The sequence below is a fragment of the Salmo salar genome, chromosome ssa16 (assembly GCF_905237065.1).
Source record: "Salmo salar chromosome ssa16, Ssal_v3.1, whole genome shotgun sequence".
Classification (NCBI taxonomy): Eukaryota; Metazoa; Chordata; class Actinopteri; order Salmoniformes; family Salmonidae; genus Salmo; species Salmo salar.
In genome coordinates this window covers 31,500,842-31,517,879 of record NC_059457.1, presented here as the reverse complement: position 1 = coordinate 31,517,879, position 17,038 = coordinate 31,500,842, and the positions used below count along the sequence as shown (strand labels likewise).

At 41.5% G+C, this 17,038-nt stretch overlaps 1 protein-coding gene across 1 annotated transcript; it reads left to right on the top strand.

Moving 5' to 3' along the window:
• Positions 1-885: 885 nt before the first annotated feature.
• Positions 886-15,797, top strand: LOC106573731 (heat shock factor protein 1). Its single transcript, XM_014149045.2, has 14 exons — positions 886-1,161; positions 1,663-1,695; positions 2,374-2,482; positions 2,797-2,924; positions 3,011-3,135; positions 3,726-3,801; positions 4,017-4,084; positions 6,564-6,663; positions 6,863-6,978; positions 9,753-9,944; positions 10,332-10,440; positions 10,641-10,706; positions 11,014-11,118; positions 13,226-15,797. Exons 1-13 carry the CDS (start codon positions 1,036-1,038, stop codon positions 11,071-11,073), a joined length of 1,308 nt encoding a protein of 435 aa, XP_014004520.1. The 5' UTR covers positions 886-1,035; the 3' UTR covers positions 11,074-11,118; positions 13,226-15,797.
• Positions 15,798-17,038: the final 1,241 nt, after the last annotated feature.

The window sequence follows — 17,038 nt, the reverse complement described above, 5'->3', positions numbered from 1 at the left end:
TTGTAGGGTTCTTCTTTACTGAACCAAATCTAGTTCCATATAGAACCCTTGGGTTAATTTTGGTTCTATATAGAACCTTAAGGGGTGCCATGTATGAAGAAAGAATATAACTATTTTGGTTAAATCCAGAACTTTTTTTTCTAAGCATGCTGTACAAAAGTTGCTACTCTTTTTGAACATAGCCTATATGTCAGCCTTAAATATAAGCTATATTTTCAGTGTCACTATTTTGCATTTATGTTTTGTACTTTGGTGTTTCTTTTTCAGTGTTGTTTCAGTGATTTTTATCACATCACAATTGTAGGCCCTACTTCTATTTGTATTTATGTTTCAGTTTTTGTTTAGTGCCTAAGGAGCTTAACTATTTGTCATGTGACTAAACACAGATCAAGATACATAAAAAGGAGCATTCTTCCGAGATGCAAACAAGAATTCCAATTACATGGTCACAAATAGGAACTACTTTTTATTTCTGACCGGGATTTGGAGATTATCCTTATCAGATTTTATCAGACAGTCAGTTAAAATAACTTAATATTTTTTGGGGGAAATCAATAACCTTTGTGACACAAAACCAGTGGGTATTGATACACAATTCATGCAAAGCACATACTGAAATATGTACTCTTTCTAAGGGTTAGATGATGTTGTTATATGATATTTATGTGTTTGTCTATGATCTGTGAAGATAAGTCATTGAGGAGTCTCAGTATACACACACACACACGTATTCACCAGCACTCCTGTGCTGTGTCATATTGTCTGGCATGACAGTGTGCTATTATTCTAGGCTTTGTGATGGCCTGTATTGTTTTCCAGTGGGGTCTTTTGTTGTGTTGGAGGGCTATGGTGACGCTGCAGGGGCAGGTTTGTGCTGACGATGGCCTGTAGAGATGACAGGGCCTGATATGGCCGAATGACTGGTCCAGAGAGAGTCAGCAGCAAAGCAGCTCAGAGATGGAGTAGGACCTGTGCACATACACACTCTTACACATATTCCGAATAACACCGCCTTGCTCCAACTGAAGTGCAGCCATGCAGGAATCTCCTGGCTCCATTGGTGTGGATGGAGGTTATGCCAGTAATGTGCCTGCCTTCCTCACCAAACTGTGGACCCTGGTCGAGGACCCGGACACCAACCACCTCATCTGCTGGAGTGCTGTGAGTACCTGAAGCTCTGACTCTTCTGATTGGTTAAGTTGGTTAAAGAGAGTCAGAGGTCTTTCATACAGTTCAATATATTTAATGTGTTTGATAAAAATTACAACAATGAGAAGATAAGTAATGGTTAGGTGCAGTGGCAAGATAGTACTTGTCTATTACTCATAGTTCTATGTTTGACTATCAAATTAATTGGATATCATGACTGTTTATACTCGGGTTGACTGAAACGTGGATGTGTTTAAACCTTTGGTTAACCCAAAACATGTGCCTTGCATTCATCGGCAGCATTCGATAGATCTGGAGGGTAACCGAGTAAATGTCTTCCAGTGTTGTTCCCTTTATAAACTAAGGGTATCATCAAAAAGTATGATTAGTATCGATCATATCAGTATTGTATCACACATCTTCACAGTGTAAGGAGTGGTGAATGAGACCACACACTAAGCAATCCCTGACATCTTTATCTTTGTACCTGTTTGTGTTACTGTTATGCCCAAGACTCCACAATCTGGCTTACAGAGTCCTCAAAATGTAAGTGAGTAACCATCTTTGAGAGAATCATGACTTCATCATGTTCATTAAGTGATTTTTGCTGACTGGACACATATGGGGATAGAAACATTGACATACAACATTTTCTAAATCATGTAGCCTACCTGTTTAACACTTAAAGAATGTGCTATTGGACTATGATGAAGTGACAAAAGTCCATAAGCTTGGCATTGATTTAGTGTCTCAGAGGTGTGGGTACAGTTTGCTGGTACATCATTTTTTACCTCAACCTTCATTTTAGCACTTAGAATTCTTAGAACTTAGAATATATATATTTTTTTATGTAAGTGGCTAAGCTTCCCCTGTTCCGTTTGAATCCAGTTAGCCTGTCAAAAAATAACTAGGATATACACATTTCTCAGAACAGATGTTATATGGACTTCTTGGTATAAAGCAAAAAATACACTTCCTACTTGATCAACCTTCACAGGATTTATAGGACTGAGCATTATATGTTTTTGACATTGGGCTGGTTTCCCGGACAGCCTAGTCCTGGACTAAAAAGCATGCTCAATGAAGAATCTCCATTGGGACTGCCTTTCGGTCCCTTTAACTTGTCTGGGAAACTGGCCCTGAATGTTGAATTGAGGTAGTCAATGTCTAACCAGTGTTTCATAGAACTTAAACACAAACCCCTATTTTGGTTATGTCCCTCAGACTGGGACCAGCTTCCATGTGTTCGACCAGGGCAGGTTTGCCAAAGAGGTGCTGCCAAAATACTTCAAACATAACAACATGGCCAGCTTTGTCCGTCAGCTCAACATGTGTGAGTACCTCTAGAGAATAGAGAAATACCCTGTCAGATTTTTAGCAGTATTTAGAAGTCAATTGTGTAGGAGTGACTTTTGTATTGCTTATGTGTAGGTAGGCTATGCATTCATTTATGTATTTCAGTGTTTGTGCCTCTGGATGTGTGTTTGTGTGTTTGTGTGTGTGTGTGTGTGTGTGTGTGTGTGTGTGTGTGTGTGTGTGTGTGTGTGTGTGTGTGTGTGTGTGTGTGTGTGTGTGTGTGTGTGTGTGTGTGTGTGTGTGTGTGTGTGTGTGTTGCTGTGTGCCGCTAACCTCTGGACTGATGTACAGATGGCTTCAGGAAGGTGGTGAACATAGAGCAGAGTGGTCTGGTGAAGCCAGAGAGAGACGACACAGAGTTTCAGCACCTCTACTTCCTGCAAGGCCACGAACACCTGCTGGAGCACATCAAGAGGAAGGTGAGAGAAACCTAGGAAATAAAACACACACACACCAACAAAGTACACATAGTGAGACCTCTGTGTCTGTTCGTCTGTGTGTTTAGGTCTCCATTGTGAAGAGTGAAGAGACTAAAGTACGGCAGGAGGACTTGAGTAAGCTGCTGTATGAAGTGCAGGTACTTCGCAGCCAACAAGAGAACATGGAGTGTCAGATGCAAGACATGAAACAGTAAGTATATGTGCTGATACATGGCATCAATCATAATTCTAACAACAATTTTTGACACCTACTAAATTAATACAATTACTATAATCAGTACTGTAGTTGGTTTAATGCCATAAAAAAATGTGGTTGAAGGCCACTGAACTGGGACAAAACGTATTACTAACCATACTAAGCCATACTGTATGTAACAGACTCATAGTCCATCCTCAGTAGCCCATGCATTGTCCCTGGCCTCATTATATGTTCCAATGGTTTGGTCTATTGTCTACATTGGTTTAAGAGAACATTCAGCTGCTCACCTGACTGTTGCGCCCTATAATAGCATCAGGTGTGCTGGTCAGGTGGTGCATGTGTCAGGTAGCACAACAGGTGGTCTTGTTACGTGTCTCTATCTGATCTGGAATCAGTGGAATCAGTGGTGGTGACATCTGGCTGAGCCCTCAGATAGGACACATCAGGGTGAACAGGCTGAAATCAGAGCATCGCCCAGTAATCACACATATAGATCACACACATGTGGGATGTGTGGGGTGGTGAGTGAAGGGGTGATAGTAAACTGGTGAATGTCACAGTGGCCTGTCTTACTCCTCCAGGCAGAATGAGGTGCTGTGGAGAGAGGTGGTCTCACTGAGACAGAACCACACCCAGCAGCAGAAAGTCATGAACAAGGTGAGAAATTCTCAGTTAACATGACTATACTGTGTGTGTGTGTGTGTGTGTGTGTGTGTGTGTGTGTGTGTGTGTGTGTGTGTGTGTGTGTGTGTGTGTGTGTGTGTGTGTGTGTGTGTGTGTGTATTAGAGAGAGAGGAAAAGAGAGAGAGAATGGGGAGTCAGAGTGTGTTATTTTGGTGCTGAATCATTCTCTGTTTTTTGCTCCTTTATAGCTGATTCAGTTCCTTTTCAGCCAGATGCAGTCAAACACAACAAGCACTGTAGGAATGAAGAGAAAGCTGTGAGTACACTGCCTCGCTTTGTTGTGCGTGCACACACACACAAAGGCTAAGATTCACAATACATGCACTCAAAAACACATACACACTTGTATGTACATACACTCGTTAACACACCATACTAACAAATCGACAATAGTAACACAAACACACAAACACAGCAGTGGGAATGGCCAACTCAGCTGTATGTGGTCAGCTGACGCGCAACACAAGCCCAGCTTGGATGAATGGACCTGAATGCTGAATCAGACCTACTGAGCCCTAAGCCCCTCACACACACACAATCACTCACCCATCCCTCCCATCCTCTCACACCCACACCACCCCACTGAACCAGGGCGCATGACCCTCTACCCTCTATGGGAAATGCACCATCAGCTTCTGTGACCCGTGTGAACAAATCGGTCAAAGTCAAAGAACAAGGGACAGTGACATAAAACACTCATATTTTCCCTAATTTCATCTGTCACATCCATACGGCCAAAAGATTTAGAACTGACATCACTTTAACTGGACATTTCTCAGATCTGTTTATACCGTTTCCAATAACATTCATAACACTGTGCCATAGCTGGGTTCTATAATGCAATTTATGCTGTCATTGTGCCCCACTGTTGGTGGTTAGTAATGGAACACTCTTAGAAAAAAGGCTGTCCCCATAGGACAGTGGTCACCAACCGGTCGATCGCGATCGACTTGTCGATCTCCAAGGCATTTCTAGTCGATCGCCAAACATTTCTCTAAAAACCCAACGATAAAGCCTTGTGTTCCTATTTTTTTTTATTAGTCTCGGGCTGTTGGTGGTAGGTGCAGCCAATTCAGCTGTCCTGCGCGCCGGATAGGCAAACTGTTGCCATTTTATGTGCCTGAAGTTACAAACTCTGCCTTCCCGGTGGGCCTGGAGAGGAAATCAAGTGTACTATGCCAAAACTGGCCAATCAGATTGCTCAGATGACCGAGTCTGCAGTGACGTAGCAGGCATAAAAGAAAGCTTCAGCAAAATTGATACTTTGACATTTCAAAACCATGATTAGAGAGAGACTGTCAACAAATACAGCAAAGAGCTGCTGTTTTTATGAGTGAGTTCATGTTTAAGTTCTTACTCAGCACTGTCAACACTTTGTATTAAACACTTTCATAAGCCATAAAATGCGCGTTCTTCCTATTTCCACTCAGCGCTACAACAAGCAGTGCAGCAGTAATGAATAAGTAGGAAAGTGTATCGATAGGCTTGCGTTGTTATTATTATTAGCGGCTTGGGTCTTTTAATATCGAGGAATATTTCACTTTCTCTGATCATATGAGTAACAACATGAATTTGTGCACGAGGCAGAAATAATGCGGTGCGACTCGAGTTTCACCATCAGCTAGAAGACGGTGTCCCTTTTTGGTCAGTGTCAGTGGAGGACAGGGAGAGTGGAGGGATGTTGAGAGACGGACCCTCAGTCTGCTGCTCTCTCACTTCGCTGAGACTGACCATCAGATGCAGGCACCATCAGCCCAGTAAAATAAAAAGCTAATTATTTAAATGTATGCTCACTCAGCTGTGCCTCACAAGTAATACAACAATGGATCTATTACCGTTGTGATCATATAGCCTACCTCAAATTTTGAAATATATATATTTTTTAAATGTCCCGAACAACAATGCATTAGCAGGTAAATTCAAGCAAAGCCAGTATGCGGTGATAATGTATTGGACCTATAGCTTAGTGCACAAACCTCATTGCTACAGTACTGTTTTTAATTGGTTATTGTTGCATAGGCTAACATTTTTTAAGTCATGTTAATAAAAAATCAGAGCGGTAGATCTCGGCATGCATTATGACTCAGAAAGTGATCTTGACTCAGAAAAGGTTGATGACCATTGCCATAGGATAACCCTTTTTGGTTCCAGGTTTGGAAAAGGTTCTACATGGAACCCAAAAGAGTTCTACCTGGAATCAAAAGGGTTCTACCCAGAACCAAAAAGGGTTCTTCAAAGGGTTCTCCTGTGGGGACAGCCGAAGAACCCTTTTAGGTTCTAGACAGCACCTTTTTAGATATATTACTGATCGAGATATTACGTTATGTGCACACTGCCTTTGCAAAATAGAAACAGCAGTGGTTGATATAAGATGAATAAAAGAAAATTATCAGAAAAGTCAATGACATAATGTAATTCATAACTCTTCTCAGTTGTCAAAAAGCAAGTGGGTTTTTCAGTGTTTTAAGGCCTACATGTTTGATACAAGCGTAGCTTTATTAAAAATGTAGTTTCTCACAACTACCACTGCTTTCTCGACTCACCCTTCCAATCCATCAGAAGGGTTCCAGTTATTTCCCCTTATCCTCGGCTCTCATCCAGTAAGGCTATGCAGACACAGCTGTCTATGGCTCTCGGTCTATAAAAAATGAGTTAACAGTTCCAAGAGAGTACTTCCATTGATTCACTATTGATTTCTCTATATTCCCCATCATGGTGATGCTTGGCCCTCCTAGTCCCCTGATGTTGGACGATGGCTCAACCACGCCCCCAGCCTCCAAGTTCAGCCATAACAACCAAATGGAGCCCCTGCATGAACCGTTCTATATCCAGTCGGTATGAACCCACTCTACCTTTCACCATTACACTATTTTTTTTAAAGTATGGTGCTAGTTGTACTGTGTTTCTAGTTTCCAGCATTGGGACATCATGACTATCATATAAACAAATGTTATATTTTTAACTGTATAGTGTCTGTCAGGCTATGAGCTTCACAAACCTTTAATTAAACTATTTTACTGTTCCTTCTCCACAGCCATCCACAGAAACAGCCTCTTGCTCCAATAGTGCAATGACAGGAGGACCAATCATATCAGACGTTACTGAAATGTCACAACCCAGCAATATGCAAATGCAAACAGAGGAGACAAGGTAAGTGTCAAAGAACAAAAGCAAAGACACATTTTATCCTGTAGTGGCTTCCAAAGCAGCAAAATCCAGTATGTAGTCGAGATTGGAAGAAATCTGTTGTTGAGAAGCCTTTTTCAGCAGGACTGATATAAACCTCTGCTGTTTTCAACCAAGATCTCAGCGATCATTGCCTCATTGCCTGCATTTGTAACGGGTCTGCTTGTCAAACGACCACCCCTCATCACTATCAAACGCTCCCTAAAACACTTCAGTGAGCAGGCCTTTCTAATCGACCTGGCCCAGGTATCCTGGAAGGATATTGACCTCATCCCGTAAGTAGAGGATGCCTGGTTGTTCTTTAAAAGTGCCTTCCTCACCATCTTAAATAGGCATGCCCCTTTCAAAACATTTAGAACCAGGAACAGATATATCCCTTGGTTCTCTCCAGACCTGACTGCCCTTGACCAGCACAAAAACATCCTGTGGCATTCTGCATTAGCATCGAATAGCCCCGTGATATGCAACTTTTCAGGGAAGTCAGGAACCAATATACACAGGCAGTTAGGAAAGCTAAGGCTAGCTTTTTCAAGCAGAAATTTGCATCCTGTAGTACTAACTCAAAAAAGTTCTGGAACACTAATGTCCATGGAGAATAAGAGCACCTCCTCCCAGCTGCCCACTGCCCTGAGGCTAGGAAACACTGTCACCACCGATAAATCCACTATAATTGAGAATTCCAATAAGCATTTTTCTACGGCTGGCCATGCTTTCCACCTGGCTACCCCTACTGCGGTCAACAGCCATGCACTACCCGCAGTAACTCACCCAAGCCTCGCCCATTTCTCCTTCAACCAAATCCAGATAGCTGATGTTCTTAAAGAACCGCAAAACCTGGACCCCTACAAATCAGCCGGGCTAGACAATCTGGACACTCTCTTTTTAAAATGATCTGCCAAAATTGTTGCAACCCCTATTACTAGCCTGTTCAACCTCTCTTTCGTATCGTCTGAGATTCCCAAAGATTGGAAAGCTGCCACGGTCATCCCCCTCTTCAAAGGGGGAGACACTCTAGACCCAAATTTCTACAGACCTATATCTATCCTACACTGCCTTTCTAAGGTCTTTCGAAAGCCAAGTCGACAAACAGAACAGATTACCGACCATTTCGAATCCCACCGTACCTTCTCCCGCTATGCAAACTTTTTTCAGAGCTGGTCATGGGTGCACCTCAGCCACGCTCAAGGTCCTTAACAATATCATAACCGCCATCGATAAGAGACATTACTGTGCAGCCGTATTCATCGACCTGGCCAAGGCGTTCGACTCTGTCAATCACCACATTGGCAGACTCAACAGCCTTGGTTTCTCAAATGATTGCCTCGCCTGGTTCACCAACTACTTCTCTGATAGAGTTCAGTGTGTCAAATCGGAGGGCCTGTTGTCTGGACCTCTTGGAGTCTCTATGGGGTGCCACAGGGTTCAATTCTTGGGCCGACTCTCTTCTCTGTATACATCAATGATGTCACTCTCGCTGCTGGTGATTCTCTGATCCACCTCTACGCAGACGACACCATTCTGTATACCTCTGGCCCTTCTTTGGACACTGTGTTAACTAACCTCCAGACGAGCTTCAATGCCATACAACTGCTCTTAAATGCAAGTAAAACTAAATGCATGCTCTTCAACCGCACCTGCCCACCTGTCCAGCATCACTACTCTGTACAGTTCTGACTTAGAATATGTGGACAACTACAAATACCTAGGTGTCTGGCTAGACTGTAAACTCTCCTTCCAGACTCACATTAAGCAATCCAAAATTAAATCTAGAATCAGCTTCCTATTTCGCAACAAAGCATCCATCACTCATGCTGCCAAACATACCCTCGTAAAACTGACCATCCTACCGATCCTCGACTTCGGCGATCTCATCTATAAAATAGCCTCCAACACTCTACTCAACAAATTGGATGTAGTCTATCACAGTGCCATCCGTTTTGTCCCCAAAGCCCCATATATTACCCACCACTGCGACCTGTACGCTCTCGTTGGCTGGCCATCGCTTCATACTCGTCGCCAAACCCACTGGCTCCAGGTCATCTACAAGTCTCTGCTAGGTAAAGCCCCGCCTTATCTCAGCTCACTGGTAACCATAGCAGCACCCACCCATAGCATGTGCTCCAGCAGGTATATCTCACTAGTCACCCCCAAAGCCAATTCCTCTTTTGGCAAACTTTCCTTCCAGTTCTCTGCTGCCAATGACTGGAACGAACTGCAAAAATCACTGAAGCTGGAGACTCATATCTCCCTCACTAGCTTTAAGCACCAGCTGTCAGAGCAGCTCACAGATCACTGCACCTGTACATAGCCCATCTGTAAACAGCCCATCCAACTACCTCATCCCCATACTGTATTTATTTATTTATCTTGCTCCTTTGCACCCCAGTATCTCTACTTGCACATTCATCTTCTGCACATCTACCATTCCAGTGTCTAATTGCTATATTGTAGTTACTTCGCCACCATGGCCTATTTATTGCCTTACCTCCCTTATCTTACCTCATTTGCACTCCCTGTATATAGATAAAAAAATGTTCTACTGTATTATTGACTGTATGTTTGTTTATTCCATGTGTAACTCTGTGTTGTTGTATGTGTCGAACTGCTGTGCTTTATCTTGGCCAGGTCGCAGTTGTAAATGAGAACTTGTTCTCAACTAGCCTACCTGGTTAAATAAAGGTGAAATAAATCAAATAAATAAAAACAGATAAGACTGCTGTGTTTCCGTCCCCACACAGGGATAAGTGTATGATGCTGATCAAAGAGGAGCCAGTGAGCCCAGGGGTGCGAGGCCGGGGGGAGGGGGTCCCACTGGGCTCTTGTGAGGTGTGTTCTGAACCCCCCGTCCTCCCTGTTGCCATGGTACAATCCGTCCTGGAGGGCCGAGGGTCTGGAGCAGACAGGAGGCTCAAGAGACCTGCTCTGGAGAGGTAGAGACACACACACGAACAAGAGACCTGCTCTGGAGAGGTAGAGACACACACACGAACAAGAGACCTGCTCTGGAGAGGTAGAGACACACACACAAACAAGAGACCTGCTCTGGAGAGGTAGAGACACACACACAAACAAGAGACCTGCTCTGGAGAGGTAGAGACACACACACGAACAAGAGACTTGCTCTGGAGAGGTAGAGACACACACACGAACAAGAGACCTGCTCTGGAGAGGTAGAGACACACACACAAACAAACAAACATGTCCATCAGTTTTCCAAGCTCAATAATACGTTTTACCTCGTTTTTTATTATTACATATGAATGTATTGTTTTCCAGTGAAGACCTAGTAGTGTGATATGATGTGATGTGTGTTGTAGGCCAGAGGTACCTGATGCTGAAGAGAATGTGGACATGAGTCTGGAGGACCTGCAGCTTCTCCTGAGGACCCACCAGCAGAGTGTGGAGCCCACCACTGCTGTCATGGATGTGAGTAATACCCTCCAAAACTTGGCAGACACAGAGTTTGTTCCAGGACTGTGTCACAAAGGCATGGGACACAAAATGACTGCAGGAACAGATATAATACCTCCCATTTGAAGATCTGTAGTTTCTCTTCACTAGGTAGGAGTGAGTCAGACAGTGATCACAGCAGCTCAGATTGATATGATGCTGTGCTGTCTTTACAGCCATTCAGTTTCAACCTGCCCTTGAGTGAGTGGAACTTTACCGATATGGATTCCAACCTGAAATCAGTGAGTGGAATGTGTTTATGGTGTTTGAATTAGCTCTGCATATATTGTCTTAAAGTCCAGTTATATTAAGTGAATCAACCCGCCAGTAAAGTCAGCGCAAGTTGTCAGTTACTTGTCAGCCATACATTTCTATGGCTTTAGTCAGACAAGGACAGGTAATGGTCGAAAAATGTGTCAACAATATGCCTTCTTACTTCTTGGGTAGATGAATTAGTGTGTGCTGTGCAGGTAGCATCTCTGCAGGTGATTGAAAGTACTGGTCAGTGTTATCTTCAGGTGTAGCCCACTCTGTGTTGCTGTGTTCCAGTACATGTTTCAGAGCCAGGAGGCAGAGGCTTACCCCAACGCTGGTTGTGAGGAACAGTGATGTCTTGACAGATCCGCTGGCACATGCTTGTCCTGGCAAAGGCAGGTAAAGTATATATATGGCACACACTCAGCTACATCATTCATTTAATCAGATGGCTCATTCATCACAAAACCAGCTAATATTGCCAATTACCTTAATGATTTTGTCATTGGCAAGATTAGTAAACTTAGTGATGACATGCCAGCAACAAATGCTGACACTACACATCCATGTATAACTGATCAAATTATGAAAGACAAACATTGTCATTTTGAATTCCTTAAAGTGAGTGTGGAAGATGTCAAAAAAAAATTGTTGTCTATGAACAATGATATGCCACCGAGGTCTGACAACTTGGATGGAAAATTACTGATGATAATAGCGGACGATATTGCCACTCCTATTTGCCATATAGTCCATTTAAGCCTACTAGAAAGTGTGTGTAATTCCGTTACAAAAGAATAGTAAAGCCCCCCTTTACTGGCTCAAATAGCTGACCAATCAGCCTGTCACCAACCCTTAGTAAACTTGTAGATTTTTTTTTACCAGATATAATGATATTTTACTGTAAACAAATCGACAACAGACTTTCAGCACGCTTATATGGAAGGACATTCAACAAGCACGGCACTTACACAAATGACTGATGATTGGCTGAGAGAAATTGATGATAAAAAGATTGTGGGAGCTATTTTGTTAGACTTCAGTGAGGCTTTTGACATTATCGATCAGTCTGCTGTTGGAAAAACGTATGTGTTATGGCTTTACACCCCCTGTTATATTGTGGATAAAGAGTTGCCTGTCTAACAGAACACGGAGGGTTTTCTTTATTGGAAGCCTCTCCAACATTCCCCAGGGCAGCTGTCTAGTCCCCTTACTTTCTTCAGTCTTTACTAATGACATGCCAATAAAGTAAAGCTAGTAGAGTAAAGCCAGTGTGTCTATATATGCAGATGACTCAACACTAAACACGTCAGCTACTACAGCGACTGAAATCACTGCAACAATTAACAAAGACCTGCAGTTATTTTCAGAATGGGTGCCAAGGAATAAGTTAGTCCTAAATATTTACAAAACTAAAAGCACTGTATTTGGGACAAATCTTTCACTAAATCCTAAACCTCAACTAAATATTGTAATAAATAATGGGCAAATTGAGCAAGTTGAGGTGACTAAACTGCTTGGAGTAACCCTGGATTGTAAACTGTCATGGTCAAAACATGTTGATACATCAGTAGCTAAGATGGGGAGAAGTCTGTCCATAATACAGAGCTGCTCTGCCATTTTAACAACACTATCAACAAGGCAGGTCCTACAGGCTCTTGTTTTATCACACCTGGACTACTGTTCAGTAGTGAGGTCAGGTGCCACAAAGAGGGACCTCGGGAAATTACAATTGGCTCAGAACAGGGCAGCACGGCTGGCCCTTAAATGTACACGGCGAGATAACATTAATAATATCCATGTTAATCTCTCATGGCTCAAAGTGTAGGAGAGATTGACTTCATCACTACTTGTTTTTGTAAGAAGTGTTGACATGCTGAATGCACCGAGCGGTCTGTTAAAACTACTAGCACACAGCTCAGACACCCATCCATACCCCACAAGACATGCCACTGAAGGTCTCTTCAATCCTCAAGTCAAGAACAGGCCCACAGTACTACATAGAGCCATGGCTACATGGAACTCTATTCCACATCAGGTAACAGATGCAGGCAGTAGAATCTGATTTAAAAAAATGATAAAAATACACCTTATGGTTCAGTGGGGACTGTGAAGAGATACACACAAAAGCACAGACACACATTCACATGATAAGACACGCACACTACACACACGTGCACATGTATGTTTTATTGTAGGTATGTGATAGTAGAGTAGTGGCCTGAGGGAACACACTTAATGTGTTGTGAAAAGTGTTATGAAATGTAATGTCATGTAATATTTTAAATGGTATATAACTGCCTCAATGTTGCTGGACCCCAGAAAGAGTAGCTGCTGCCAAGGCAACTACTGATGGGGATCCTTAAAAAATACAAATACAAATACACACAGCCGTATCTCTTACTGGATTTGTGCATAGTTGAATGACGATTCTATGGACAGCTCAGTTCGTGTGTAACAATAACAGCAAATATTGACTTTTCTTTCTTTTGCATGTCCTTTTCAGGCCAGAAAACAAGACATTCCTCAAGGCTCTCAGATTTGTTCCATCCCCTGTCGTCATGTCTTAGATCCAGCCTACCTGACCCAATGTGAGCAGAGCAGGAGGGATTCTTGTCACTCAGAGCTCTGTGGGCCTATCTTCCATCCACTAGGATGTCCGATCTGGGGAGTTTTCTTCAGAAGCACTGTATAGCTTTTCAGAGAACCAGAGTTGAATCTATTTGGAATTATTCAGACTTCTTTCACTGATGTTCAACAGTTTTACTGGTGGGGACCCTGGCAGTTGTGACTTCAAAGGCTGACCCACAGGACATCCTAACATAAGCAATGGCTTCTCTCCTAAAGCTGGACTGATCTACAGTCAGAGAGCCTGACTGTGGGATCTCAATTCATGAAAGACCAACCGACCAGTTGACATTTCAAGGATCAATTCCGAGTACAAAAGTGGAGTTTGGAGTATAAACGGCACTATTACGAAGTTCCAATATTCTCTGCCATCATGCCAGCGGTAGTATGAAAAGTTGCATCATACCACGGTGGCCCTGGTTTGTAAGCACTTTAGTCTCTGTGTGAGAGTTTCTGCTTGTGGAGCTGATTTTTTTCCTAAATAGCATATTTGGTTGTATAAAAATATTCTCATGGCAAATACTATATTTGTATTTAAAAATGATATTCATAAGATAACAGAAATAGTGTTACTTCTCTTCTGTATGTTTTAATGTGAGAGGTCTAGGAAATATTTGATGATAGACTTCCCATTTGAAAAAACAATGAAGACACCATACATTGCTTTTTTGCACAATTTGTATCAGTATTTATTCTTAATCACAATCTATATATTTCTCTTGAAACACTCAGTGCTTTTCCTGTGCATAAGAGTAACTTTGATTTTCATCAAGTTGTCTATGATGACTACTAGGCTGTATATAATATAATGCATACATTAGTAAAATGATAACAATAGGTAGATGACCCAACTTCATCTGAACTCGCTAAAGAGGGAGGATAAGATCAACATGTAGACTCGCTAAACAGAGAGGATAAGATCAACATGTAGACTCGCTAAACAGAGAGGATAAGATCAACATGTAGACTCGCTAAACAGAGAGGATAAGATCAACATGTAGACTCGCTAAACAGAGGATAAGATCAACATGTAGACTCGCTAAACAGAGAGGATAAGATCAACATGTAGACTCGCTAAACAGAGAGGATAAAATCAACATGTAGACTCGCTAAACAGAGAGGATAAGATCAACATGTAGACTCGCTAAACAGAGAGGATAAGATCAACATGTAGACTCGCTAAACAGAGAGGATAAGATCAACATGTAGACTCGCTAAACAGAGAGGTTAAGATCAACATGTAGACTCGCTAAACAGGGAGGAAAGAGAGATGTTCTAGTGTCACTAAATCCGTGTCCATCTATTTAAGTGTCTTTATTCTTCCATCCATCTAGCTTTCTACCACATCCCTCTTTTCAACTTTTCTGACTACTATAAGATAATTTATTATAGATAAACATTCTGTCCTACCATTGATTTTAGTGGTGGTTAAGGGGAAAGTAAGGTTTGATTTCAGGACAGACAAAGAGCCTCCATTTGTTTCAGAGACAGGTCAAATCCCATATTGGGATTATATCGGTTTTATACAAACTCCAGAGGGTGCGGACATGGAATGATGATGTAGGAGATGGGTGCAATAACCCCCACCCTCTTTCTCAATGATCTGAGCAGGTTCATATGATTTTGTTAGACATCAAACTGGTCGGACACATCAATGGGAGACACAAGTTGCTTTAAAATGTCACCTGCATCAAGAACTGTCTACCAATGTGTGAACTTCACACATTACCCAAATGCAAAAAAAATTAAAAGATCAGTATACCTGGCCGCCTAACAGCTGTTGTCACACCACCATTTTAGTGGTTTTCAAAACGTTGTAAAAAGATGTGACTGAAAACTGAGCTGTGTTTGTTGGAGGCAGCTGCTGACATGCTCCGCAGATAATATGGGATTTCTTGGAATCCATTAGAATCTGAAGAAACATCAATTCACTTCCTTTGACTGTGGAGGACACATCCACATGGAAAACAGCCCAGGTCTTGCCAATCTTCCTTTTGAACTGATAATACTATACTGTGCAATATTACAGTTGTGAGAATTCACAAGGGTGCAATACATCAATGACCATTGGAATGTAGAAAGTAAGTGTATCATAGGCTGCATCATGGTAAGTGACACCTGTAGCTATAACTACAAGAGGAAAATATATGGTGGCGTATAAATGAAATTGCACTAAGAATGATCATTGTACTAGATTTAGCAGTATTCATTTAGAATTATTTTTTATCAGTGTTTTCTTTATTACTGAAATATGAGTGTTTCTCTGATTTGCTAGGAGTGATACTTTCATTCAATTGCTATTGTATATATAATTTTTTTATTCATTTGCACTGGTAAAGATGGGATGTTTGAAATATACATAATGGTTGTCAGGATTGCAGACTCATCAACATGTTTGTTTTCTGAGGAATCATCTGCTGTAACAAAAATAAATCCATGGTCATAATGCGTCATTGTCTATGGCTTTGCAATGGCAATGTTGTATATGGGTAGAACTGGACAAAAGTCTAAATGAAACAAAACATTTATTCTATGTATGCAATGACAATGCAAATTGTAAAAAAATAAAAGTTAGCATTGTACAAGCGCTCTTGCTTGCATGTGGGAAAGAGACAGGGGTGAGGGGTGGAGTATTTAACCAAAAAGAGGCCAATCATCAAATTATAGTATTTAATGTATGTGATTAGTTTATAATTGTAAAAAAATATTTTGAATTATTTCTGTAAGAATTGGAATTTTTAATCTCATCCCAAATGTAGGAAAAACTCTCATATCTTTGCGGGGTGGTAGTAGAACTGGGCGGTATGGCCAAAATATCATATCAAGATATGTTTTACATTTTTGACAGTATGACAGTATTTGATCTTTTTTGGGATAAAACAAGTTCTAAATATGATTTATAAGTGGTGCATGACCCTAGGCTGGCAACACATACATTATAGATTATTTTAATTGGTCTTTCTACATTCTGATTGTTTTTTACTGTTCCATCCAACTTCAATCAATAATGTTTTGCATTTTCATCAATTTGTGCATTTCCTGAACACATTTTTTTACATTTCCATGATATGGGCAAATTTCATTTACATTTTACATTTTAGTCATTTAGCAGACGCTCTTATCCAGAGCGACTTACAAATCTTTAGGCCTATTATGATTTAGATCAAAACACTTGGGGGAAACTGTTGGAATCATGGAAAAATAATGATTATTCTAGTTATATAGTTGGAATACACTGAGTGTATAAAACATTAGGAACACCTTCCTAATATTGAGTTGCATCCCCTTTGCCCTCAGAACAGTCTCAATTTTTCAGGGCATGGACTCTACAAGGTGTCGAAAGCATTCCACAGGGATGCTGGCCCATGTTGAGTCCAATGCTTCCCACAGTTGTGTCAAGATGGCTAGAGGTCCTTTGGGAGGTGGACCGTTCTTGATACACACAGGAAACTGTTGAGCGTGAAAAAACAGTTCTTGACACACTCAAACCTGTGTTCCTGGCACCTACAGTTGAAGTCAGAAGTTTACATACACTTAGGTTGGAGACATTAAAACTCGTTTTTCAACCACTCCACAAATGTCTTGTTAACAAACTATAGTTTTGGCCAGTCGGTTAGGACATCTACTTTGTGTGTGACACAAGTAGATTTTCCAGCAATTGTTAACAGACAGGTTATTTAACTTATAAAGC

Coding starts and splice junctions, on each gene's coding strand:
- LOC106573731 (XM_014149045.2), top strand. CDS start 1,036: ATGCAGGAATCTCCTGGCTCCATTGGTGTGGATGGAGGTTATGCCAGT. Junction 3,802..4,016: donor AGCAGAAAGTCATGAACAAG/GTGAGAAATTCT, acceptor GCTCCTTTATAG/CTGATTCAGTTCCTTTTCAG. Junction 6,664..6,862: donor AACCGTTCTATATCCAGTCG/GTATGAACCCAC, acceptor CCTTCTCCACAG/CCATCCACAGAAACAGCCTC.